This window comes from Arachis ipaensis, chromosome B1 (assembly GCF_059453495.1).
Source record: "Arachis ipaensis isolate K30076 ecotype BB chromosome B1, ASM5945349v1, whole genome shotgun sequence".
Classification (NCBI taxonomy): Eukaryota; Viridiplantae; Streptophyta; class Magnoliopsida; order Fabales; family Fabaceae; genus Arachis; species Arachis ipaensis.
In genome coordinates, this window is record NC_142436.1 from 84,322,935 (window position 1) to 84,348,148 (window position 25,214).

The 25,214-nt window shown below is 40.2% G+C and overlaps 1 protein-coding gene and 1 non-coding gene across 2 annotated transcripts; one reads left to right on the plus strand and one right to left on the minus strand.

Annotated features, from left to right (window-relative positions):
- Positions 1 to 422: 422 nt before the first annotated feature.
- Positions 423 to 1,372, minus strand: LOC107607622 (uncharacterized). The gene is made up of 2 exons (XM_016309555.2): positions 1,090 to 1,372; positions 423 to 850 (listed from the first exon to the last, which is right to left on the minus strand). The coding sequence occupies exons 1-2, from the start codon at positions 1,370 to 1,372 to the stop codon at positions 423 to 425; spliced, it is 711 nt and encodes a 236-aa protein (XP_016165041.2).
- Positions 1,373 to 15,903: 14,531 nt separating this feature from the next.
- On the plus strand, positions 15,904 to 16,011 carry LOC148577288 (small nucleolar RNA R71). Its single transcript, XR_015904622.1, has one exon. It is a non-coding gene; the product is annotated as a small nucleolar RNA R71 (small nucleolar RNA).
- The last annotated feature ends 9,203 nt before the right edge of the window (positions 16,012 to 25,214 follow it).

The following is a 25,214-nucleotide window of genomic DNA, read 5'->3' on the forward strand; positions in this document are numbered from 1 at the left end:
CCTCCAATGTGCTTGGAATAGACAATTCAGCTGGAGTGACATCAACAACCTCAACATTCAACATGGAATCAACCTCTGTCAATCTTTCGAGTGCTTCTTCAAAGGTTTCTTGCACCACAGTTTCCACTACATCCAACAGTTCTTGTGGGGATGAGTTCGTTCTTCTCATTGGGTACAACCGTGATCCCTCATTTCTTTGGAACCACATGGACAGGGCTCACCCATGTGCTGTCAGAAATGGGATAGATTACTCCTGCCTGCCATAGCTTCATAACCTCTTTTTGGACTACTTCTTTCATGACTGGATTCAATCTTCTTTGGGCTTGAATGGAGGGCTTGGCATCATCTTCCAGCAAGATCTTATGCATACAAATGGATGAGCTTATCTCTTTTATGTTGGTAAGTGTCCATCCAATGGCATCTTAGTGCTTTTGCAACACTTTGATTAACTCTTCTTCCTGTTCTTGACTAAGGGCAGAATTGATGATTACTGGGTAACTTCCATCACTTCCCAAATATGCATATTTGAGAGTAGGAGGTAATGCTTTTAGCTCCAGTTTGGGTGCTTCCTTATCCTTTTTCTCCTCCTCCAATGTGCTTGGAATAGACAATTCAGCTGAAGTGACATCAACAACCTCAACATTCAACATGGAATCAACCTCTGTCAATCTTTCGAGTGCTTCTTCAAAGGTTTCTTGCACCACAGTTTCCACTGCATCCAACCTCATACACTCTCCCAGTGACTCTGGTGGATAGCTCATGGCCTTGAATACATTGAATACCATTCTCTCATCATGTAGCCTAAGGGTAAGTTCACCCTTTTGAACATCAATGATGGCTCCAGCAGTGGCTAAAAATGGCCCCCCCAAATTATTGAAGCATTAGCTTCTTCCTCCATATCTAACACCACAAAATCAACAGGGAAGATGAAGTCTCCCACTTTCACTAACAAATCTTCTACTATTCCATAAGGGAATATGAATGATCGATCTGCCAATTGGAGGGCCATTCTTGTTGGTTTGGCTTCCTCAATCTTCATTCTTTTCATCATTGTTAAGGACATCAAATTTATACTAGCTCCCAAGTTACATAAAGCTTTTTCAACTGTGATTTCCCCTAAGATATAGGGAATTTGGAAGCTTCCAGGGTCCTTCAATTTTTGAGGCAGCTTGTGTTGGATTATCGCACTGCATTCCTCAGTTAAGATCACAGTTTCATCATTCCTCCAGCTTCTCTTCTTGGTCATTAATTCCTTCAAAAACTTAGCATAAAGTGGCATTTGCTCTAGTGCTTCTGCAAAGGGAATGTTGATATGAAGCTTCTTGAAAATATCCAAAAATTTGGAGAATTGACTGTCCTTTGCATTCTTCATTAGGCGCTGAAGGTAAGGAGCCTTTGGGACATATGGTCTTAGAACTTCTTTCTCTTCTGATAGGTTAGGAGTAGGTGTTTGTGCTTCTTCCTTGGCATTTGAACTGCCCCCTGCCTTTTCTTATTGAGCCTCCCTTGGAGTCTCTTTCAATTCCTTTCCGCTTCTGAGGGTAATAGCTTTGCATTCCTCTCTTGAAGTTGTCCTGGTAGCTGATAAACCCATATTTTATGATATATTTTGTGCTTAATTTAAGTGATTTATTCAGTCCTTCACCCACTTATTCATGTTAATTGCATGGTTTTATTTTCCCTTCCTTATTATGTGATGTATGTGAAAAACATGTTTCCTATGCTTTAAAAGTAATTATTTTAATTACCTTTCATTTCCATTCGATGCCGTGATTCGTGTGTTGAGTAGTTTCAGATCCTCTAAGGCAGGAATGACTTAAAGGATGAAAAGGAAACATACAAAAATGGAAGAAAAGCATAAAATGGAGTTTTGGAAGAAACTGGCAGTGACGCGATTGCATGGACGACACGGCCGCATGCCAACGCGAAATAGCAGTGACGCGACCGCGTAATTGACGTGACCGCACGCCTTAAACGAAACGCATATGACGCAGACGCCTGACTGAAGCGACCGCGTGACAAGGAAAACTCCAATTGACGTGACCGCGTGACCCACGCGGATGCGTGACAGAGGCCACGCACCAGAAATTACAGAAAACGCCCCCAGCGATTTCTGAAGCCCTTTTTGGCCCAAATCCAAGTCCAGAAGGCACAGATCAGAGGTTATGAAGTGGGAGAATGCATCCATTCAGAGAAGAGTCTCTAATTAGTTACTTTTCATGATTTAGATGTAGTTTTGAGGGAGAGGTTCTCTCCTCTCTCTCTTTTAGGATTTAGATTTAGGATTTTATTCGCTTTTAGGACTATCTCTTTTTATCAGGTTCAACATTCCTTTTTAATTACTTGTCCTCTCAATTTAGTTTATGAATTCTTCTATGTTACAGATTACTCTTTGAATTTAATGTCAATTGAGTTATTTCAGTTTATGATTGCTTTCTTTTATTTATATTACTGTTGTTTCCAATCTGAAGACATTTTTATTCCAGTAGATATATCTTTCCCCTTTTGGTCTTGGCTAAGAAATCAATAACTCAGGAGTTATCAAACTCAAACATGATTGATAATTGTTATCTTTGCTAATTGAATTGAACTTCAATAATCCCAATCTTTCCTTAGGGTTTAACTAGGATTTGAAGATCAAACTAATTAGTCACTTGATCTTTCTTTACTTTAAGTAAAGACTAACTGAGTGGAATTAAGATTCAATCTTCAGCATCATTGATAAGGATAACTAGGATAGGACTTCTAATTTCTCATACCTTGCCAAAAGTTTATTTTACAGTTATTTATTTACTTTACAGTCTTTTACTTATTTCAATTGCAATTTAAATTACTTGTTCCTCATCTTAAAAACCCCAATTTACAATCTTCATAACCAATAATAAGAACATACTTCCCTGCAGTTCCTTAACAAGACGACCCGAGGTTTAAATACTTCGGTTATCAATTTATTTAGGGGTTTGTTACTTGTGACAACCAAAACGTTTGTAAGAAAGGTTGATTGCTTGGTTTAGTAACTATACTTGCAACGAGAGTTTACTATAACTTCTAAACCATCGATCTTCAGTTCTTTCAAAATGGCGCCGTTGCCGGGGAACTGGAATTGTGTGCCTTATTATTGGTTATTGTAAATACTTTTCTTTTACTTATTTATTTGTCTTTATTTTCCCCTTTTATTTCCATTAGCTACTATGAATTTTCACCCCTCTCGCTTCGAGTTTGGTTATAATATTGTTGAAAGAAGTGAAAGTTATAACAGGAACATGCATCAAGGTCAGAGCAATCAAAGATGGATGGAGCCAAGAGGATCTGATGAACCCTTTAGGCAACAATACCCCCAAGATATCATGGACAAAGACCATTCTACAATGCATACCAAGGCAATAGACATGGTGGACAACCTTGTAGTTACCAACAAGCCCCACCCAGTGCTTATAGGCCATCCTCTCAACATAACTTCGCACCACCACACTCACAAGCTCCTTTTCACCATTCACTACCGTATGATCCTCATCTACCCAAATTCTAATCTAATTACTCCCAAACACCACCACTTCCCCATGTACCACGTCCAAATCTATCACCCCAAGAATCAGGGGTTCGCCTCAAGGAAAAAGTAGATCAACTTCAAACAACCCTTTATCAACTGGAGCAAGCAGTAAGTCTATTATCTTCTGATGTTCGAACATTCAATGGCCTCCCAGAGCCCCATGTGGACAATCTAATGAAGAGCGTAGCATGAAGGAGATACTAGAAACTCCAATGGACAAGACAGAGCATGACTTCGTATTAGAACAAGTAGAGGAAGCTGTCATTATGAAAGAAGAGGAGTTGGTTAAAGACTTAGGAGACGCTGAACTTCCATGGGAATCCGAAGTTGTGGAGAATTCTGTTAAGAACGTTACAATTGATGCTAAGGAGGATAGTGCACAACTACCACAGCAAATCTTTTATGAAGAACTAGACGGAATAATCCAAGAAGCAAGTTTCCTTGATGATGATAATCTCAAGTCAAGTTCTCCCAGTAGTAAACTTGCATCAGCAAGTGAATTATCTGAGATCGAAGAATCTTTCCCAAGTGAATACGAAGATGATGCGGAGGTAGATTTCTCTCAACCTCCCGTTTATGACTTAAGTGACGAGAACGACATAGAATGCTTTGATCAGGACATGGATGCAATTGAGGAAGTCTGCAAGGAAGTGAAGAAATTCACAGAAGAGCACAAGGGAGTAGAACTCACAGAACCACTGGAAACACCTATCCCAAGGCCATTACCACCTAATACAAGCTTCAAATGGGTACAATCCTTAACCATTAACTTTATTTTCCCAGTTGAATATGGTTTTCTTGAAACAGATGGCCAGCTTAGAGCTCTTTGCGGCTTTAAGAGTAAGAGAGAAATGGCTCGCACTCAGAGCTGGTGCACAAGGTTTAATAAGGTTCCACGCTTCAATTCGAAGTGCACGGATTGGCATCATGATCAATCGAATGGATCTCGGAAAACGTTTGGTCATCTTGGTGAAAATCTACTTTCTAAACCACCCGGATGGAAAAATATAGATCAAGACGAAGGCAGATTTAAAAGCAAAGTTTGGGATCCTGGAATCTGTTCTGACATTCGTCACCCCGGGAACCTGAGAATTTGTTTGAAGCTGCTCAGAAGCTTTACATGCCTAGTTTGGGACCCCGGAGGCTGTTGGCATTCCAAGCTTTGGTGGAGATTTCTGGATGAATTTAAGCATAAGCCGCCATAACAGGAAGCTCATCCAATGTCCAACTTAAGGACTTTAACTAAAAGTGCTAGGTGGGAGACAACCCACCATGGTATGGTCGTTCCTTTTTTTTTTTAGTTTTATTTCATGTTATTTATTTTTATTATCCTTTTCAATTGAACCTGAATATTATTCATTCGCATTGCATACTGCATAAAAAAAAAGAAGAAAGGGTGCACGACGTGACTGCATCACTCATGCGATCGCGTCAGTTGCGAAAAATACTCCCCACGCGTCTGCGTCATTCACGTGGCCGCGTGATCTAGAGATCGGCGTAAATCCCAACATCCAGAGAGTTAGGCTGGAATCATGCAGCCATTGTGCATTTCACACAAAATGACCCACGCGATCGCGCCATCCACGCGATCGCGTCACTTGCACAACACCAATCCCACGCGACAGCGTGAGCGACGCGATCGCGTCGCATGGATTGTACAACAACCCAAAGGAGATAGAGAGTTGCGCTGAAATGACGCTGGAATTGTGTGTTTAGCACAATTTCCAGCGACGCGGTCGCATGCCTCATGCGACCGCGTCATTCCCTCTTTTACCCATTCCATGCGATCGCACCACCCACGCGATCGTGTCAACCCTCATTTCACCCCAGCCACGCGACCGCATGCCCCACGCCATCGCGTGGATTTAAATTTACTAACCCCCAGTCACGCGAACCCTACCCATTCGCGCCCCCTAGCCCTTCTCCTTCCTCTCTCTCTCCAACCAACCACCACCAACTTCCAGCCACCACCACCAACCACCGCCGCCCCCGTCGACCACCCAGAACCCACCGCCACGCCACCCCCTTCCCCCTCTTTCTTCTTCTTCTTTCCTCCTCTTCCCTCCACCACCACTGCCCCCCTCCGCGACTGCCACACCCACCACCACCGCTCCGTCCCAGCCGCACCACCCACCACCACCCACACCCCCCTTCCCTTCCTTCCCTCTTAACCCCTCCCCCATTACCTTTCCAAACCCCCTGCCTCCGAACAGCCCTCACCGCCGCCGTGCCACCATCCACCGCCGCGTCAGCCGCCTCCACCACCATCCCCCAGCCACCTCTCTACCCCACCTTCATTCCTACGCCTACCAGGATGTCTAACACCCAAAGAAAGGAAAAAGGAAAGGCAACAACTGGCAAACGGAAAAGTGGTGAATGCTCCATGTCCATCCTGGACATCATGCATGATGACTCCTGGCGGGAGAAACACTTTACCCCGCAGGAGAAGGCTGACCAGCTACTCCCTACTACTGATCCCATTAAGTTTGCAAACCGATACTGCGAGCTAAAGTATCCGATGTTTGCAACCTCCAGGAACCTGTACCTGGAGAGGACTCTGAAGATCCCGGAAGAACTTCAGCAATACACCTCTGATCAGATCAAACAAAGAGGCTGGTTCTTCCTGGAGAGAAACTTGACTGAGGTCAATGCATCTTCGGTAAGGGAATTTTACTGCAATTACTTCAAAACTTCCCTAGATGCAGTAAACCTAAGAGGGAAGCAGATACTGGTCACTGAAGAGGCCATAGAGGATGTTTTGAAGCTCCTGCCTAAATCTGATTAGCTAGATGGTTATCAACAGGCTGAGGAGGACATGCGCTTCATGAAGTTTGATTGGGATGCAGTCAAGACTAGGATAGCCCTTGACCCGACCGTTCCATGGATCATGGGTCAGAACACCACCATGCCAAAGGGAATTAAGCAGATCTACTTGAACGATGAGGCTCGGCTATGGCATCAGATCCTAAGAAACTTTATTATGCTGAGTACTCACGAGATGGAGCTACCTGCCACTATGATCACCCTCCTATGGTGTGTGATGGAGGGTAAGGACCTGTACCTGCCATGCTTCATTCGGTACTACATGGCCAGGGTCCACGTCCGAGGCACTCTCCCCTTTCCATATCTGATTACACAGCTTGGCCGTTGAGCTGACGTGCCTTGGGAGGATGCTGATGAAAAGCCACCTGCTGCAAAATGCAAGAAAATTATACCTCACAGAAGGAACTTTCTGGCTTTGGGCTATAGACCTCCATTTCTCACTCCTACTGATGAGACAGCCACACTATCTGCCGGCCCCTCTTCCTCTACAGCTACCCCTGCTACCACCATTGCACCTCTACCTGCCTCAGAGCCAGTTTTAGTGCACCGCCTGTTTTAGCAGCTAGACCAGATGGAGCGCCGCAACCGGCGGCGATACGAGAGATCTGAGCATCGCAGCAGGCGACGCTATGAGCACCTGAAGCTGATGATCCGTTCTGGCAGCGACATCCCCTCCGAGCCTGACACCCCATCCGAGCCATCTGAGGAGGAGGCAAATGAGCACAAGGCAGAGACCCATCCACCGAGAGAGGCTACACAGGCAGGCACAGAGCAGGCTGCATCACAGCAGGAGGCCCCGCATCAGATTCAGGCTTTCGACCCAGAGATCCTTATTCAGTCAGCACCTCCTCTGCAGCAGGCAGATCCTCAGACCACCACCACAGAGACTCCAGCTACCCACCCTTCCAGTGATGACACCCCTTCACACCCTGCTTGAGTGAGCATCAGGGACGATGCTTCATTTTAAGTGTGGGGAGGTCGCCATCTCTGGCGTATTTTTGGTGAACCACTACAGACTCTTTTTATTTTATTTTGCTATTTTTCTGTATTTTTCTCTTTTATTTTCTCAGTACTTATACATTGCTATTTTTATGTATTTTTACTCTATTTCTGCATTTTGCACCCTATTGTTCTATGCTTTTTCAGTAGATTTTAATTCAATTTTCATACAATTTCTGTCGATAAAGGAGCAAAAGCATGAAAAATCTCTGCATGAAACAAAATCTCAAGCATAGGTGAATTTTAGCTAATATACAGGGTAAATATGATGAAATAGATCACACTAAGTGAAGTTTTGATTTTGGGTATTATTAGCACACTTAGTATAATGAAGTTTGTCTTGTATGTTACTTTGATACACTTTGTTTTCTTGATTTTAGACCAAAGGAAGCAGAGAAGAGCCACGTTAGTGGCTACGTTAGCGCCACTAACGTGGACATTAAAGTGGAAGGAAGGAAAGCTTGGAAAGTTAGTGAGAACGTTAACGCCACTAACGTTAGCAAAAGGCAAAAAGACCCACGTTAGCAACCCCGTTAGCTCCACTAACGTGGGAACTAACGTGGAAGAAAAGAGAAGCCCCAACGTTAGTGAGAAAGTTAATGGCATTAAGTTTGAAGAAGGAGCAGCGTTATTGGAAAAAGTGAGTGCCAATAACGCTAGCGAAGCAAAAGAAGACCCACGTTAGCTTCCACGTTAGTTACATTAACGTGGGAACTAACGTGGAAGGAAAGGGAAGCGCCAACGTTAGTGAAAAAAGTAAGTGCCACTAACGTTTGCGAAGCAAAGGAAGACCCACGTTAATGGCCACGTTAGTTACACTAACGTGGACATTAACGTGGGCAAAAGTCTCACCTGGCAGCCTGACCATGCCTTCTTCAAACAAGAATAACTTGAGCCACAAAGCTCTAAATGAGGTGATTCCAATGGCATTGGAAAGTAGGATTCCGGATCTTTCCAAGCATATATGGCACTACATGGTGGACACTGAATTTGAGGGAGAAAACCTGCCCCGAAAGTGCAAAGATGAACATGGTATCAGCCTGTAGTAAGGCCAGCTGACCTCTTCACCTTCCAAGAAGTGTAACTAGATCTGTAGAGCTCCAAATGATGCGCTTTCAAAGGCGTTGGAAAGTAGACATCCAGGGCTTTCCAACAATATATAATATTATGGGGTGGACATTAATTTTGAGCTCCAGAACCTGGCAATATTAAGCCCCTGATCGCTAACGTTATTGTGACTCGCTTTTTCCAGTAACGCTAGCGACTATGCCAGCGACCCTGTCACCTTCAAAGGAGCATAACTTGAGTTACAGAGGTCCAAATGAGGTGATTCAAGTTGCGTTAGAAAGCTGATATTTAGAGCTTTCCAACGATATATAATACTCTATAGTGGGCATGAAATTGGAGCACAAACCAGAGGCATCTTTTAAGACCCAAAAACACCAACTGGGTAGCAAGTGTGACGTTAGCCACACTAACTTCAACACTAACGCCCACACTTGTAGCATTAGTGTGGCTAACGGAAGCAATAAAGCCAAGTCACCCTGGACCTTAATTTGATTTACTTCTCTCTCAAGTCCACTTCAAAGCTCAAGCAAGCAAGCCCACAATTGTCAATCAATCAAGGCCACAAGAAGCATCTAGAATAGTTAATTTTCATTTCATTGTAATTTGCTTTTAATTTCATTTCATTTTGTAATTTAGGAGAGCCTATAAAAAGGCCTTAGTTTCTACATTGATTTCATGCTGGAACGGAGAATTGAAGGAAGGGGGAGAGAGTGAAGACCAATTCGAACTTCTGTGAATTGGCACACTCCAAGGGGAGTGGGTCTTTGGACCCCTCCCCTCAACCACTCTTCTTCCTTTTCTCTTCTTTTCTTCCTTAGGAGTAGTTTCGTTTTCTCTTTAATTTTCATTTATGAATTTTAAAGTTTCAATTTTAGTTTCAATCTTCATCTTTACTTTTCTGCACTTTCTTTCTTTTCTATTTTGGTAGAGCAATGATCAACTAACTCTTTTCATTGGGTTAGAGAGCTCTATTGTGATTAAATAGAGCAATTGTAGTTCTTATTCTTCTTCTTCTTTCTTTTCTCTTGATTTTACTAGAGAGTTTTCGATCTTCATCCAATTGGGTAATTGTCTCGGAAGAGAAATTGCTCATACTTTGATTTCCTCTGAACCTTGGAAGAGGAATGAGGAAATGATGCTAGAAATGCTCTCTCACATTGGATTAGGTTCGGGGTTGGATGGATATTGTGACATTTAATCCTCCCAATACTTTGATCTATGAATGTGTGTGGTATAATCAGTAACCAAACTTCATCTCTTCCCATGAGCAATTAAATCAAGGAATTGGGAAATTGTTCAAGCTTAGAGAGATTGGATTGCCAAGGAATTGGGATCCAATCACTTAAGATTGCCGAGGAGATCAATGAATGCATTGATTAAGGAAGAGATGAGAATGAACTTGATCCAGAGGATTGCAATATCTCTTGATCCCAATGTTCATTTTATTTTTAGTTCTTACATTTATTTTCCTTGCCATTTTACTTTTCTGCACTTTATTGCTTTTCTTTACTTTTATTCCATTTACATTTCCTTGATTACTTATCACTCCAATATGATTCGTCTAACTAAAATAATCAATTAACAATTGATTGATTAATCCGTTAATCTCTGTGGGATTCGACCTCACTCTATTGTGAGTTATTACTTGATGACAATTCGGTATACTTGCCGAGGGAGATTTGTTAAGAGTCAAGTTTTTTCGTCATCCAGTTTATGGCGCCGTTGCTGGGGATTAATTGTGATTAACAAACTACTGGTTGGTTGATTACCTAGATTAGACATTTTCCTTTTTTTGGTTTGTTCATGTAATTGCTTTTTACTTTATTTTCTATGCTCTGTAACTGTTTGTGTTAATGCCTCACCAAGAAGCCCCTGTTTGTGATAGCTCTGGCTCTTGGTGATTTTGTTATTAATACAACATTTTCTTTTATTTAGCTTCTTTTCAAATAAAATTGGAATTGATCACATTCTAAGTTTGGTGTTGCCTTGCAACAATATGTTTTCAATCTTTCTGGTAATTGCATCAATTTTAAGAGAAAGTGTCACACTAAGTTTGGTGTGCCACTTATTTTTCTATGCAATGTATCCAGCAACACCACTTATTTGTATAATAATAATGTCTGTGCTTTATTGGCCTGCAGTGTTATCCTTAATTTTTGCTTGCTTAACCACATACATCACTTACATTTCAATATGTAAGACATTCATGATCCATCATAGACCCCACCACCACTATTTTATTTGCTGCTTGAAGACAAGCAATTAGTTTAAATTGGTGTGGGAAGGGAAAAAAGTAGGAGAAAAAGGGCAACAACAATGAAGATGAACTACAAGGTGGTAAAGTTCTTTTTTCCTCTTACTTATTTCCAGTACATTCAATTGCATGATTGTCTTCTAATTTCTTTGTATGTATGTGTGCTTGCTCCTTATGAATAAGCATAGTTTGATTTTTGAATTACAATATGTTGTTGTGACATTATGATTGCCATCTTAAATTTTTGTGAGTCCAAAGCAATGTAGTTTCATGATCATAAACAAACAAGGTCATTTAAGAAGAAGTTAGCATGAGCATATAAGTATTGGGAAGCTAGCATGACTATTGTTGCTCAATTGTATTTGAATTTATTTAATTGAAGTTTTCATCTAGGACATTTTATGAAATTTTTGAAATCATGAAAACCTTGAAAAAGCAATTGCAAATAAGGCAAGAAAAAAAAAGGGAGAGAATGAGAAAGCTGATGGCTCTGAGTACCAATGACAATTCAATTGTTAAGTGCTTGTGGTGTTTATGTATCAAGCAAAAAGCTTGAAAATGAAACATTTAGAGTTAGGGCTAGGCTCAAGTGCAAAAGCACTCTCTCAAGGCTCAAGGCTCTAAGCATCAATGATTAGAGAGTCAAGAAGACAAGAAAACAAAATGAGCCAAAAGAGTCCTCTGATTAAATGCTTGTGGTGCTTATGTATCAAGTGGTAATACTTGAAAACAAAGCATTTAGAGTCGTAGCTTTCAAATCATGGTGCAAAGCACCTAGAAGATAAGATAAAAAGAGAATGAAAAGCTTGTTCAAGGAAGAAACATACAGAAAAGATTTCATAAAATGAGCTAGATAAAGGCATCAATCATCTGAATTTCTTTTGTGATTGTTGCATGCATAGAAAGCTAGCTAACCATGAACATTACACTGCTACTCTTCTTACCTTGGATTGTCAAACCTTATTGCATGATTCTCTTCTTGCTTAGGGACAAGCAAGATTTAAGTTTGGTGTTGTGATGCCAGGACATTATGGCCTATTTTTCTATGCTTTTTCAGTAGATTTTAATTCAGTTTTCATACAATTTCTGTTGATAAAGGAGCAAAAGCATGAAAAATCTCTGCATGAAACAAAATCTCAAGCATAGGTGAATTTTAGCTAATATACAGGGTAAATATGATGAAATAGATCACACTAAGTGAAGTTTTGATTTTGGGTATTATTAGCACACTTAGTATAATGAAGTTTGTTGTGTATGTTACTTTGATACACTTTGTTTGCTTGATTTCAGACCAAAGGAAGCAGAGAAGAGCCACGTTAGTGGCTACGTTAGCGCCACTAACGTGGCCATTAAAGTGGAAGGAAGGAAAGCTTGGAAAGTTAGTAAGAACGTTAACGCCACTAACGTTAGCAAAAGGCAAGAAGACCCACGTTAGCAACCCCGTTAGCTCCACTAACGTGGGAACTAACGTGGAAGAAAAGAGAAGTCCCAACGTTAGTGAGAAAGTTAATGGCATTAACTTTGAAGAAGGAGCAGCATTATTGGCAAAAGTGAGTGCCAATAATGCTAGCGAAACAAAAGAAGACCCACGTTAGCTTCCACGTTAGTTACATTAACGTGGGAACTAACGTGGAAGGAAAGGGAAGCATCAACGTTAGTGGAAAAAGTGAGTGCCACTAACGTTTGTGAAGCAAAGGAAGACCCACGTTAATGGCCACGTTAGTTACACTAACGTGGACATTACACTAACGTGGACATTAACGTGGGCAAAAGTCTCACCTGGCAGCCTGACCATGCCTTCTTCAAACAAGAATAACTTGAGCCACAAAGCTCCAAATGAGGTGATTCCAATGGCATTGGAAAGTAGGATTCTAGATCATTCCAAGTATATATGGCACTGCATGGTGGACACTGAATTTGAGGGAGAAAACCTGTCCCGAAAGTGCAAAGATGAACATGGTATCAACCTGTAGTAAGGCCAGCTGACCTCTTCACCTTCCAAGAAGTGTAACTCGATCTGTAGAGCTCCAAATGATGCGCTTTCAAAGGCGTTGGAAAGTAGACATCCAAGGCTTTCCAGAAATATATAATAGTATGGGGTGGACATTAATTTTGAGCTCCAGAACTTGGCAATATTATGCCCCTGATCGCTAACGTTATTGTGACTTGCTTTTTCCAGTAACGCTAGCGACTATGCCAGCGACCCTGTCACCTTCAAAGGAACATAACTTGCGTTACAGAGGTCCAATTGAGGTGATTCTACTTGCGTTAGAAAGCTGACATTCAGAGCTTTCCAACGATATATAATACTCTATAGTGGGAATGAAATTGGAGCACAAACCAGAGGCATCTTTTAAGCCCCAAAAACACCAACTGGGTAGCAAGTGTGACGTTAGCCACACTAACTTCAGCACTAACGCCACACTTGTAGCGTTAGTGTGGCTAACGGAAGCAATAAAGCCAAGTCACTCTGGACCTCAATTTGATTTACTTCTCTCTCAAGTCCACTTCAAAGCTCAAGCAAGCAAGCCTACAATTGTCATCCAATCAAGGCCACAAGAAGCATCTAGAATAGTTAATTTTCATTTCATTGTAATTTGCTTTTAATTTCATTTCATTTTGTAATTTAGGAGAGCCTATAAAAAGGCCTTAGTTTCTACATTGATTTCATGCTGGAACAGAGAATTGAAGGAAGGGGGAGAGAGTGAAGACCAATTCAAACTTCTGTGAATTGGCACACTCCAAGGAGAGTGGGTCTTCGGACCCCTCCCCTCAACCACTCTTCTTCCTTTTCTCTTCTTTTCTTCCTTAGGAGTAGTTTCGTTTTCTTTGTACTTTTTATTTATGAATTTTGAAGTTTCAATTTTAGTTTCAATCTTCATCTTTACTTTTCTGCACTTTCTTTCTTTTCTATTTTGGTAGAGCAATGATCAACTAACTCTTTTCATTGGGTTAGAGAGCTCTATTGTGATTCAATGGAGCAATTGTAGTTCTTATTCTTCTTCTTCTTTCTTTTCTCTTGATTTTACTAGAGAGCTTTCGATCTTTATCCAATTGGGTAATTGTCTCGGAAGAGAAATTGCTCATACTTGGATTTCCTCTGAACCTTGGAAGAGGAATGAGGAAATCATGCTAGAAATGCTCTCTCACATTGGATTAGGTTGGGGGTTGGATGGATATTGTGACATTTAATCCTCCCAATACTTTGATCTATGAATGTGTGTGGTATAATCAGTGACCAAACTTCATCTCTTCCCATGAGCAATTAAATCAAGGAATTGGGAAATTGTTCAAGCTTAGAGAGATTGGATTGCCAAGGAATTGGGATCCAATCACTTAAGATTGCCAAGGAGATCAATGAATGCATTGATTGAGGAAGAGATGAGAATGAACTTGATCTGGAGGATTGCAATATCTCTTGTTCCCAATGTTCATTTTATTTTTAGTTCTTACATTTATTTTCCTTGCCATTTTACTTTTCTGCACTTTATTGCTTTTCTTTACTTTTATTCCATTTACATTTCCTTGATTACTTATCACTCCAATATGATTTGTCTAACTAGAATAATCAATTAACCATTGATTGCTTAATCCGTTAATCTCTGTGGGATTCGACCTCACTCTATTGTGAGTTATTACTTGACGATAATTCGGTATACTTGCCGAGGGAGATTTGTTAAGAGACAAGTTTCCGTGCATCACAGATTACTCTTTGAATTTAATGTCAATTGAGGTATTTTAGTTTATGATTGCTTTCTTTTATTTATATTACTGTTGTTTCCAATCTGAAGACATTTTTATTCCAGTAGATTTATCTTTCCCCTTTTGGTCTTGGCTAAGAAATCAGTAACTCAGGAGTTATCAAACTCAAATATGATTGATAATTGTTATCTTTGCTAATTGAATTGAACTTCAATAATCCCAATCTATCCTTAGGGATTAACTAGGATTTGAAGATCAAACTAATTAGTCACTTGATCTTTCTTTACTTTAAGTAAAGACTAACTGGGTGGAATTAAGATTCAATCTTCATCATCATTGATAAGGATAACTAGGATAGGACTTTTAATTCCTCATACCTTGCCAAAAGTTTATTTTACAATTATTTATTTACTTTACAGTCTTTTACTTATTTCAATTGCAATTTAAATTACTTGTTCCTCATCTTAAAAACCCCAATTTACAATCTTCATAACCAATAATAAGAACATACTTCCCTGCAGTTCCTTGAGAAGACGACCCGAGGTTTAAATACTTCGGTTATCAATTTATTTAGGGGTTTGTTACTTGTGACAACCAAAATGTTTGTAAGAAAGGTTGATTTCTTGGTTTAGTAACTATACTTGCAACAAGAGTTTACTATAACTTCTAAACCATCGATCTTCAGTTCTTTCAGTAGCATTACCTGAACTTTGGCTAGGAGCTTGCTTGGATAAGTATCCAACTTGTGCTTCAAGTTTCTGAGTAGCAGCATCTTGGTTTTGCAAATTGGATATTACTTCCTCTTGGAATTTCTTCATGTCTTTAAACTACTTGCAAAAGTTTGCTATCATAGCTTCCATTTTGGCCATTCTGTTTCCATCCTGTGGTCATAGTTGGTTGAAATTGGGGTGTTGAGTGTGGTTGTTGTGCTTTGGTATGGTGGCTGTGAATAAGTGTTTTGTGTGGTCTGGTATGGTTTTTGGTTGGAGTTTTGGTGAGTGAAGTTGTTATACTAGGTTGAATTATGGGGTCTATGGTCTTGTCCTTGGTTTTGTTGGTTCCCCCACCCAAAGTTTGGGTGGTTCCTCCAACCAGAGTTATAGGTTTTAGAATATGGATCATTAGCTTGCCCAAATGAATTTCCAAGGTAATTAGCTTTCTCCCAGTTAACTCCTTCTTCTGTGTCCAACTCTTCTTGGGGTGATGGTTGAGTGTGGATAGCTGCAACCTGATTCTTCTCCATTTGCTTGGTCAATTCAGTCAGTTGCTTGGAGATCATCTTGTTATGGGCCAAGATTGCATCTATATGGTTTAATTCCAAGACTCCCCTGTTGTTGCTCCTATCTGAGGTATAAACATACTCATTGTCAGCTACTATTTTTATAACATCAATGGATTCTTCAATGGTCTTCTTCTTATTTAGGGAACCTCCAGATGAGTGGTCTACAACTTTCTTTGAATCATGACTCAGCCCTTCATAAAAGATATGGATTTGCACCGACTCATTAAACATATCAGGTGGGCATTTCCTTGTCAAATATTTGAATCTCTCCTAAGCTTCATAAAGAGTCTCACCATTCTACTGTCTGAATGTCTACACTTCAGTTCTCAGCCTGTTTACTTTTTGTGGAGGGTAGAACCTTGTTAAGAATCTGTTCATTACATCTTCCCAGGTTGTCAAGCTTTCCTTGGGAAAGGATTCCAGCCTTTTTGATGCTTTGTCCCTCAAAGAAAATGGAACCGTAGCAATCTATAGGTGTCAGGGTGAACACCATTAGATTCAATTGTGTCACATATCCTTTGGAATTTAGTGAGATACTCATTAGGATCCTCTTGGGCACTTCCTCCGAAGGAATAGTTGTTCTGGACAAGAGTTATGAGCTGAGGCTTCAATTCAAAATTATTAGCATGGATAGTTGGCTTTTGAATGCTACTGCCACAATTGCCTGGATTTGGATTGATGTATGATCCCAGAACTTTCCTCTCCTGTCCAGCAGGATTGACTCCACCTCTCCTTCATGGTGATTTTCCATATCATCCTCCATGGTTATATCAAAGTCTTCTTCCTCTTCTTCTGTACCAATAGCCCTCTTTCCTCTTACTTCCCTCTTTAATCTCAGAAAGGTTCTTTCTGGCTCACTATCGAATGAGGTTGAGGTTTCCTTTCTCCTACCTGTCATACAAATAGCACAATAAGCAGCAACCAGCAAGAACTCACAATTAATGAAAAAGGGTGGTTAGAGCAATTGAGGCAATTAATCAAACAGTTAATGAGTTAGTGAGTTAGTTTTGTTGGAAAGTAAAGAAGTAAGAGAAATTATAGAGAAATAACTAAAAGAAAATTGCAGAAAACAAAAATGAACAACTAAAAATGAAATTCAATAAATCAAAAGAAAAGAAAAGTTCCCAATCTAGTTATCCTTCAATTTAGTAATTGTCAATACAAAACCAATCCCTGGCAACGGTGCCATAAACTTGATTCACAGAAATTTGTCTCTCAACAAATTTCCTACCGGCAAGTGTACCAGATTGTCGTCAAGTAAAAACTCACTATTGAGTGAGGTCAAATCCCACAGGGATTGGTTGGTTGATCAAGGTTAATTGGAGAATTATACTAGTTGAACGAAATCAGAATTGGATGAGAATGGCAGAAAGCAAAATTTGGCGGGAATCTTAAATTGCAAGAAATTAAATGACAGAATCTTAAATTGCAAGAAATTAAATGGGAATGGGGTTTAGTATGAAATTAAAGAAGCAGAATGTAAAAGAATGGGTAGATCAGTGATGGGGAAACTCATTGGGGTCAGGAGATGTGAGAATTCTCCGGATCAAATTCATTTTCATCTCTTCCTCAATCAATGCATTCATTGATCTCCTTGGCAATCTTAAGTGATTAGATCCTAATTCCTTGATAATCTAATCTCTCTAAGTATGAACAATTGCCTAATTCCTTGATTTAAGTGCTCATGGAAAGAAATAAAGTTTGGTCATTGATTATACCACACAAATTCATAGATCAAAGTGTTGGTAGGATTACATATCACTATATCCATCCAAACCCCAATCTAAACTATTGTGAGAAAGTAATTCTAGCATGATCTCCTTATTCGTCTTCCAAGGTTCTGAAGAGATCCAATTATGAATAGCTTCTTTCCCAAGATAACTATCCAATTGGATGAAGAACAAAAGCTTTCTAGTAAAATCAAGAGAAAAGAAATAAGAAAAAGAATGAAAACTAGTATTGATCCATTGAATTTACACAGAGCTCCCTAACCCAATGAAAGGGGTTTATTTGTTCATAGATCTTAAAATAAAAATTGGAATTGAAAGATACATTGCTGGAAATTAAAATTGAACAGAAAAGTAAAAGTGCAGTAAGTGTAAAAATGGAAAAAAAGTCCCCCTCTAACTTAAATTCTAAACTATTTATACATTTTCTTCCATTGATCTTCAATATCTGAATTGAGCTTTTGGCCTTGATGGAATTGGGTTGAAAGAGCTCCAGTTGGTTTCCCTTACTTTTGAGAAGAGATCTGTTTGAATTGCCGAGTTCTGGTGCTCAGGTTGGAGTCAACGTTTAAGGGCCAACGTTGACTCAAACGCCTTTCAATAAAACCAGATGAATTTGCTGTCATTGGCAATTGACTTAACGTTGAAGGGCCAACATTCTGCTACCCACGCGTATGCGTTCCTGGCGCGTCTGCGTCCATGGGGTAAAATTGCTCATCCATACTTGTGCGTGCTGCACGCGTGCGGGTGGATGCAAGAATTATCATTTTCCAGTTTTAAACCAAGCAGAGGAGCATTGGCCTCAACGTTGGACTGGCAACGTTGCCTCCAACATTGGTCAATCCACGCGTGCGCGTGAGATGGTGTTTTTGTGGAAAAAACTAATTTCCAAACACCTATAACTCACCGGCAAGTGTACTGGGTCGCATCAAGTAGTAAAACTCACTTAGAGTGAGGTCGATCCCACAGGGATTGATGGATCAAGCAACTTTAGTGGGTGATTAGTTTAGTCAAGCTAATATTGAGTGAATTGTGTGAAGTTGATCAACATAAAGTAAATTGCAAGGAATTTAAAAGATGCAGAAAGTAAATTGGATTGAAACTTAAAGATCAAGAAATGTAAATTGCAGAAACTTAAATGACAAGAAATGTAAATTGCATGAAATGTAAAAGAGGGCTGGGATGCTGGAAATTAAAGAGAGCAATAGAGCAAGCAATTGAAGAGATCTTGAGAACAAGTAACAGGAAATTTAAAGTGCAAGAAAATTTAAATTCAGATCACAGTAGCTCAAATGTAAAGTGTAGATGAACAAAAGTGCAGGAAAGTAATTTGAGAACAATGAGAACAGAAAGCAAAAATCACGGAGAAGGAAATTGCAGCAGAAAAGTAAATCAGCAATCTGAAATCTCAAAAAGAAATTAACAATTTCAATGAAACAGTAAAAACAGAAGAGCAGCCAAGAGCTCAACTCAATTGCAAAATAAAATTAAAGATCTCAGGAAATCAAGAGACTAGAAAACAAGTCTAGATCTCACTCCCTTCCTAGATCAAATAGAGAACAAGATGCAGGAAGATTAAAGATGAAAGCAATAAATGAAAACTCATATTCTCTTCTTTAATTCTTTGAAATTATGCAGAAGAACAACCAAGAGAAATCTTAGACCAAGAGGGAAACAGAATTCCTTCACTCCTCAATCCAAGATTCAAATTCAAAGAAAGAAAAACTAGAAGAGAGAGCTCTCTAATCCTAATGCTCCCTAGTGGAGCCAGCCTTCTCAATGGAGCTCTCTAAAGAAATGAAGCAGATGCCTTTTTATAGGCTTTTCACAAAATAAAAATGAAAATGAAAAATGAATTTCTAAACAAATTACAATTAAAAATAAATTCCTAAGCTAACTTATTCTTGTTCCTTGAAATGATGTCCATGGGCTTTTAAATTTTGGTGCAAGATTGAATTAATTTGATTTTTGGACCATGGGTCACACTCCCACGGCAAAGCTCTCCCCAAGAGCTTCAAAGCTCTCCGTAAGAGCTCTATTAGAAGCACCCCTTTGTTTTGGAGAGAAACTCCAAGTTCGAACCATGATGGAAGCATTTTGTGAGCTCTTTTTCTTACATTTTCATGAGGAGAGCGCTACTTCCTTGCTTCCCTTGGTCTCCCTCTTCGAATCCTGGTGGAAGCACTTTGATTCGTTTTTGCTTGTTTTTGGCCCTTAAAGATATCTTTCATTCGTGCCACAATTCTATGCCAAATATGGATTGCCGTATATCATTGGAAAGCTCTGAATGTCAGCTTTCTAATGCAACTAGAAGCACATCAATCGGATATCTGTAACTCAAGTTATAGCCCTTTGAAGGAGGCATGGTCATGCTGTAAGCGCCCAAGTTTAACTTAGCCAAAATTTTTGCTTCCAAGCTCATTTTCCTTGATTTTTCCTTGAAGAAGCCCGAAAAAGCTCTTGGGCAAAGCTCTTGGCAAGAGCTTTGCATGTGAGCTTGCCTTGCTTCCTTCTTTCATGTGCTTTTGATAAAGCTCTTGGCAAGAGCTTTTAAGCTCTTGGCAAGAGCTTGGCTCTTGATTATCTGAAGTAAAGCTCTCCACAAGAGCTCTAAGCTCTTGGCAAGAGCTTTGTGCTCTTGCTCCTTGTTTTGAAACACGCTTTTCTTCCCTTGGTTTGGTCATGGGCCACGCTTTTAAAAGCGTGGCTTAAGACTCCAAAGTGTGCTCCAACATCAAAGTGTGCCCCAAAGCTCTTTTTTTTTCTCCTTTTTAGCTCATTTTGTGCTTCTTTGCTTCTTTTTCTTCTTATTTCCTACAAGATTTATAAAATTAAAATATCAAGGAAATATACCAATTAAGTACAAAAGCATTCAATATTTAAGCACAAATCATCAATTTCTTGTATGAAAAAGCATAGAAAAACATGACATGGTGACATGTCATCAGCGTGCTGCACGCGTGCGCTTGGATTCTCAAAAACTAGGCCCACGCGTACGCGCCATAGACGCGTACACGTCGTTGTGCATTTTCAAATTCAGATTTTGGAGTTCACCATCGCACACGTTGGCCTTCAACGTTGGAGGTAGCGTTTGGGGTCCAACGTCACCCACCCATGCGTACGCGTCAACCACGCGTGCACATGGATTGCCAGAATTTCCAATCCATGTGTATGCGTACAGTGCGCGTGCGCGTCGCTACAGTTTTTTAGAATTTCCAGAAAGCTCATTTGTTCACAACATTGGGGGTAACGTTGGATTTCCAACGCTCCCTCCAACGTGAGCATCAGCAATTATGCAGACAATTGCTCTGCCTCTCCTTCAACGTTTGAGGCAACGTTGGTGGTCCAACTTTGCCACCAACGTTGCTTCTTCTTCATCTTTTCTAGGCTGCTTCTTCAACCTTCCTCTATGCTTTCTTTCACCTATCATAAACCCATATATGCATCAAAGCCTTGCTAAAGTCATGAGAATTCTCATCATTCTTAGCATACAAGTAATTATAGCATAATTCTCATAAAATTGCATCAAATTAATCATGGTTGAATGAATCTAGGAATACATAAATTTCTAACCCAATTGCTTACTTATAGCTCAAGAAAGTGCATAAAACCTATTAAAAAAAGGAAAAAGGCTAGTGAAACTAGCCTAAGATGCCTTGGCATCAGCTTCCTCACTGGCATTCAACTGTTGTGAATTCTGTCTCTGGACTGATGTACATGATCATGACTCTAAGACTGAAAGAAAATCAAAATGAAAATAAAATAAATAAAGTTGAGTAAAGTTGGGTTGCCTCCCAACAAGCGCTCTTTTAAAGTCACTAGCTTGACCTTGAGCTCTTTATGGAGGTGACTATGGGCTTAGATTTTTGCCCCTGGTAGTGAATTTTCTTTCTATCCTCTCATGAATGAGCTCTACATGCTCTAGAGATAGGACACGGCTCACTGTATGTGGTAGGATTAGATTCTTAGTGAAGACAACTCTCATGCCAGGTGAGAGGCCTTCAATTGGGACCTTCTTGTCCCTCCAACCTTTAGGTACTTTCTTTTTAGTACCTTTGTGCTTAGAGCTTATTGAAGGCTGCCCAACACCAAACCTAGAATTGATGTCTGGGGGCTCTGCAGAGCTCTGCACAGAAAGAGAGGGTTGGCACACTAGGTGTTGCACTGTTATCTCGCTTTTAGAAGGAGAATTGGGATGAGGCATCTTGAATAAGATGTGGTCCTCCCCTATCTTTAGGGTTAGTTCTCCCCTAGCCACATTAATGATAGCATTAGCTGTGGCTAGGAAAGGTCTTCCAAGGATGAGACAGTCATCCTCATCCTCTCCTATGTCCAAGACAATGAAGTTTGCAAGGATGTAGTGGTTTTTAACTTTAACCAAGACATCCTCCACTAAGCCATATGGCTTCTTCGTGGTCTTGTCTGTCATCTCTAAAGAGAGGTGTGTAGCTTGTACCTCAAGGATTCCCAACTTCTCCATTACAGAGAGTGGCATGAGGTTGATGCTTGACCCTAGGTCACACAGAGCCTTTTCAAAGGTCATAGTGCCTATGGTGCAAGGAATCAGAAAGCGTCCAGGGTCTGAAAGCTTCTGAGGTAGCTCTTGCTGAACCAAAGCATGGAGTCCTTTGGTAAGCAGTGGAGGTTTTTCCTCCAGGGGCTTTGTACCAAATAGCTTGGCATTCAGCTTCATTAGAGCTCCTAGGAAATGAGCAACTTGCTCTTCCCTAGTGTCTTCAACCTCATCTGAGGATGAGTAGTCATCAAAATTCATGCACTAAAGAAGTGCATTCTAAGGAACCTCAATAGTCTTTATGGTTTCCTATGGTTCTGGGCTAGAGGGTTCTTGAGTGGGATTTAGGCACTCAAAGGGTGTTCTAGGGCTGGCATTCAACGCCAACTCTATCAGCTTATTAGGCGTTAAACTCCCTCGCTGTCCACCCTGATTGTCGTTTAACGCCAGTCCCTCTAGCATTCAGGGCGTTGAACACCCAGCAGGGATGTCTTTGTTGGCGTTCAACGCCAGCTTCCCTGGGCTGGTAGGCATTGAATGCCAGTGAGGGGTCCCTCACTGGCGTTCAGCGCCAGAAAGCCTTCCTGTTTGGGCGTTGAACACCCAGCCAGTGCTCCCTAGTTGGCATTCAACGGCAGCTCTGCTCCAGGATGGGCGTTAAACGCCCAGTGAGGGCTTCCTCACTAGTGTTTAACACTAGGCTTACTGCCATTGTAGGCGTTGAACGCCCAGTGAAGGCTTATTCACTAGCATTCAACACCTTCCCATTCTCCTCTGATTCGGCCTCTACCTCCATGTTATGGCGTTGTACTCTTCTCTAGGATTAAACTCAGTATTACTGGAAAGAGTTTTAGGAGGAATCTCAGGGATCTTCTTGCTCAGTTGACCAACATGTACCTCTAAGTTTCTAATAGAGGACCTTGTTTCATTAATGAAACTATGAGTGGTCTTAGTGAGGCTGGAGACTAGATTGGCTAGTCAAAAAAGCTCTACTTAGAGGTCTCCATATTCCCTTGAGAAGACGGGAATGGTGGTTTGTTATTGAACCTATTCTGGTTCCTACCACCTTGATTAAAACCTTGCTGAGGTTTCTAATGATCTTTCCATGAAAGATTAGGATGATTCCTCCATGAAGGGTTGTAAGTGTTTCCATAGGGCTCTCCCATGTAATTCACCTCCTCCGTAGTGGGTTGATCAGGATCATAAGCTTCTTCTTCAAGATAAGCTTCCTGAGTATTGCTAGATGCAGTTTGAATCCCAGTGATATGTTGAGAGATCATGTTGACCTGTTGGGTCAGGATCTTATTCTGAGCCAGGATGGCATTCAGAGTCTCAACTTCATAAACTCCTTTCTTCTGAGAGATTCCATGGTTTACAAGATTCCTCTCAGAGGTGTACATGAATTGGTTGTTTGCAACCATCTCAATGAGTTCTCTAGCTTCTGCAGGCATTTTCTTCAAGGGGAGGTATCCACCTACAGAGCTATCCAAGGAAATCTTGGATATCTCAGATAAGCCATCATAGAACACTGAAGAGAACGGAAGATTGACGGTTTAGAAGTCAGAATAAATTTTCGTTGCAAGTATAGTTTCTAAACCAAGCAACCATCCTTTCTTACAAACGTTTTGGTTGTCACAAGTAACAAACCCCTTTAAAATTGATAACCAAAGTATTTAGACCTCGGATCGTCTTCTCAAGAAATTGCAGGGAAGTATGATTTATTATTGGTTATGCAAAGGTATATTTTGGGGCTTTTAGAAGTTTTGAACAAGGAAATAAATTGCTAAGAAAAATAAAATAATAATTAATAAAACTCTTGGCAAGGTATGAAAATCAGAAGTCCTGTCCTAGTTATCCTTATCAATTGTGATGAGAATTGGATTTTTCTCCCACCTTGTTAACCTCTAACTATGAAGGTAAGTTAAGTGGATGAATTAATTTGAATCCTCAAGTCCTAGTCTTTCCTTGGGAAAGCCTGGAGTTAGTGGAACTCGATTTAATTGTTGAAGAATTCTAATTTTCAGTCAACACCTCGAGTTTGATAACTCAAGCGTCACCAATTATTTAACCAAAGCCAAAAGGAAGAAAATATCTAAATTAGATTGAAAGCATTCATAAATAGAATAAAGCAATCATAAATCTGAAACACATCAAATTACGTTTAAACATAAATTCAAATCTAACATGGAAAGTTTATAAAGTAAATTGGGAAAATAAATAAAAGGAACGTCGAACCTGTGATTGAAGAAGTTAAAATCCTAAATCCTAAGAGAAATCCTAATCCTAAATCCTAAGAGAGAGGAGAGAATCTCTCTCCCTAAAAGCTACATCTAAAACTAAAAATTATGAATTATGAGCTGGTGATTATGAATGAATGGATTCCCCCACTTTATAGCCTCTAATTTGTGTTTTTTGGGCCGCAAATTGGGTCGTAAACAACCCAGAAATCGCTGGAGAAGAAATCCGCCATGCTGATTTTCGTCACTGCGACGCGTCCGCGTGGAGCATGGGTTCGCGTCGTCTAGCGTCAGGGCAACTATGGCATATTATATATCAAATTGAAGCCCCAGACGTTAGCTTTCCAATGCAACTAGAACCGCATCGTTTGGACCTCTGTAGCTCAAGTTATGACCGTTTTAGTGCGAGAGGGTCAGGCTGACAGCTTTGCAGTTCCTTCAACTTCTTGTATTCCTTCTACTTTTGCATGCTTCCTTTCCATCTTCAAAGCCATTCCTGCCCTGTAATCTCATAAAACACATAACACACATATCAAGGCATCTAATGGTAATAAGAGAGGGTTAATATTAGCAAATATAAGGCCAAGGAAGCATGTTTTCAATCATAGTACAAAATCAGGAAGGAAAAAGTAAAACCATGCAAATAGTATGAATAAGTGGGTAAAGAGTTGATAAAATCCACTCAATTGAGCACAAGATAAACCATAAAATAGTGGTTTATCAACCTCCCCACACTTAAACAATAGCATGTCCTCATGCTAAGCTCAAGAGAAGCTATAAAGGAGTGAAGAGAAATGGTAGAATGTATGAAATGCAACCTATCTATATGAATCCAACTACATGAAGAATGCTTTTTCCTACTTGGTTTAAAAGTAAATAAATTCTCCAAGAATAAATATGAACTGGATTTTACTAATTCAAATCACAGAATAAAGTACAAGTAAACTTTCAAAAGAAAATAGTCTCATGAAAGCCGGAAACAAGGAATCGAGCATCGAACCCTCACTGGAAGTGTATACACTCTAATCACTCATGTGTTTAAGGTTCAATTCTCTCAAT

Excerpts from the sequence above, each read along its gene's own strand:
- LOC107607622 (XM_016309555.2), bottom strand. The coding sequence starts at position 1,372 with ATGAAGAATGCAAAGGACAGTCAATTCTCCAAATTTTTGGATATTTTC. Across the intron at positions 851-1,089 it reads CACAGTTGAAAAAGCTTTAT|CCACTGCTGGAGCCATCATT; the intron begins GTAACTTGGGAG and ends GGCCATTTTTAG.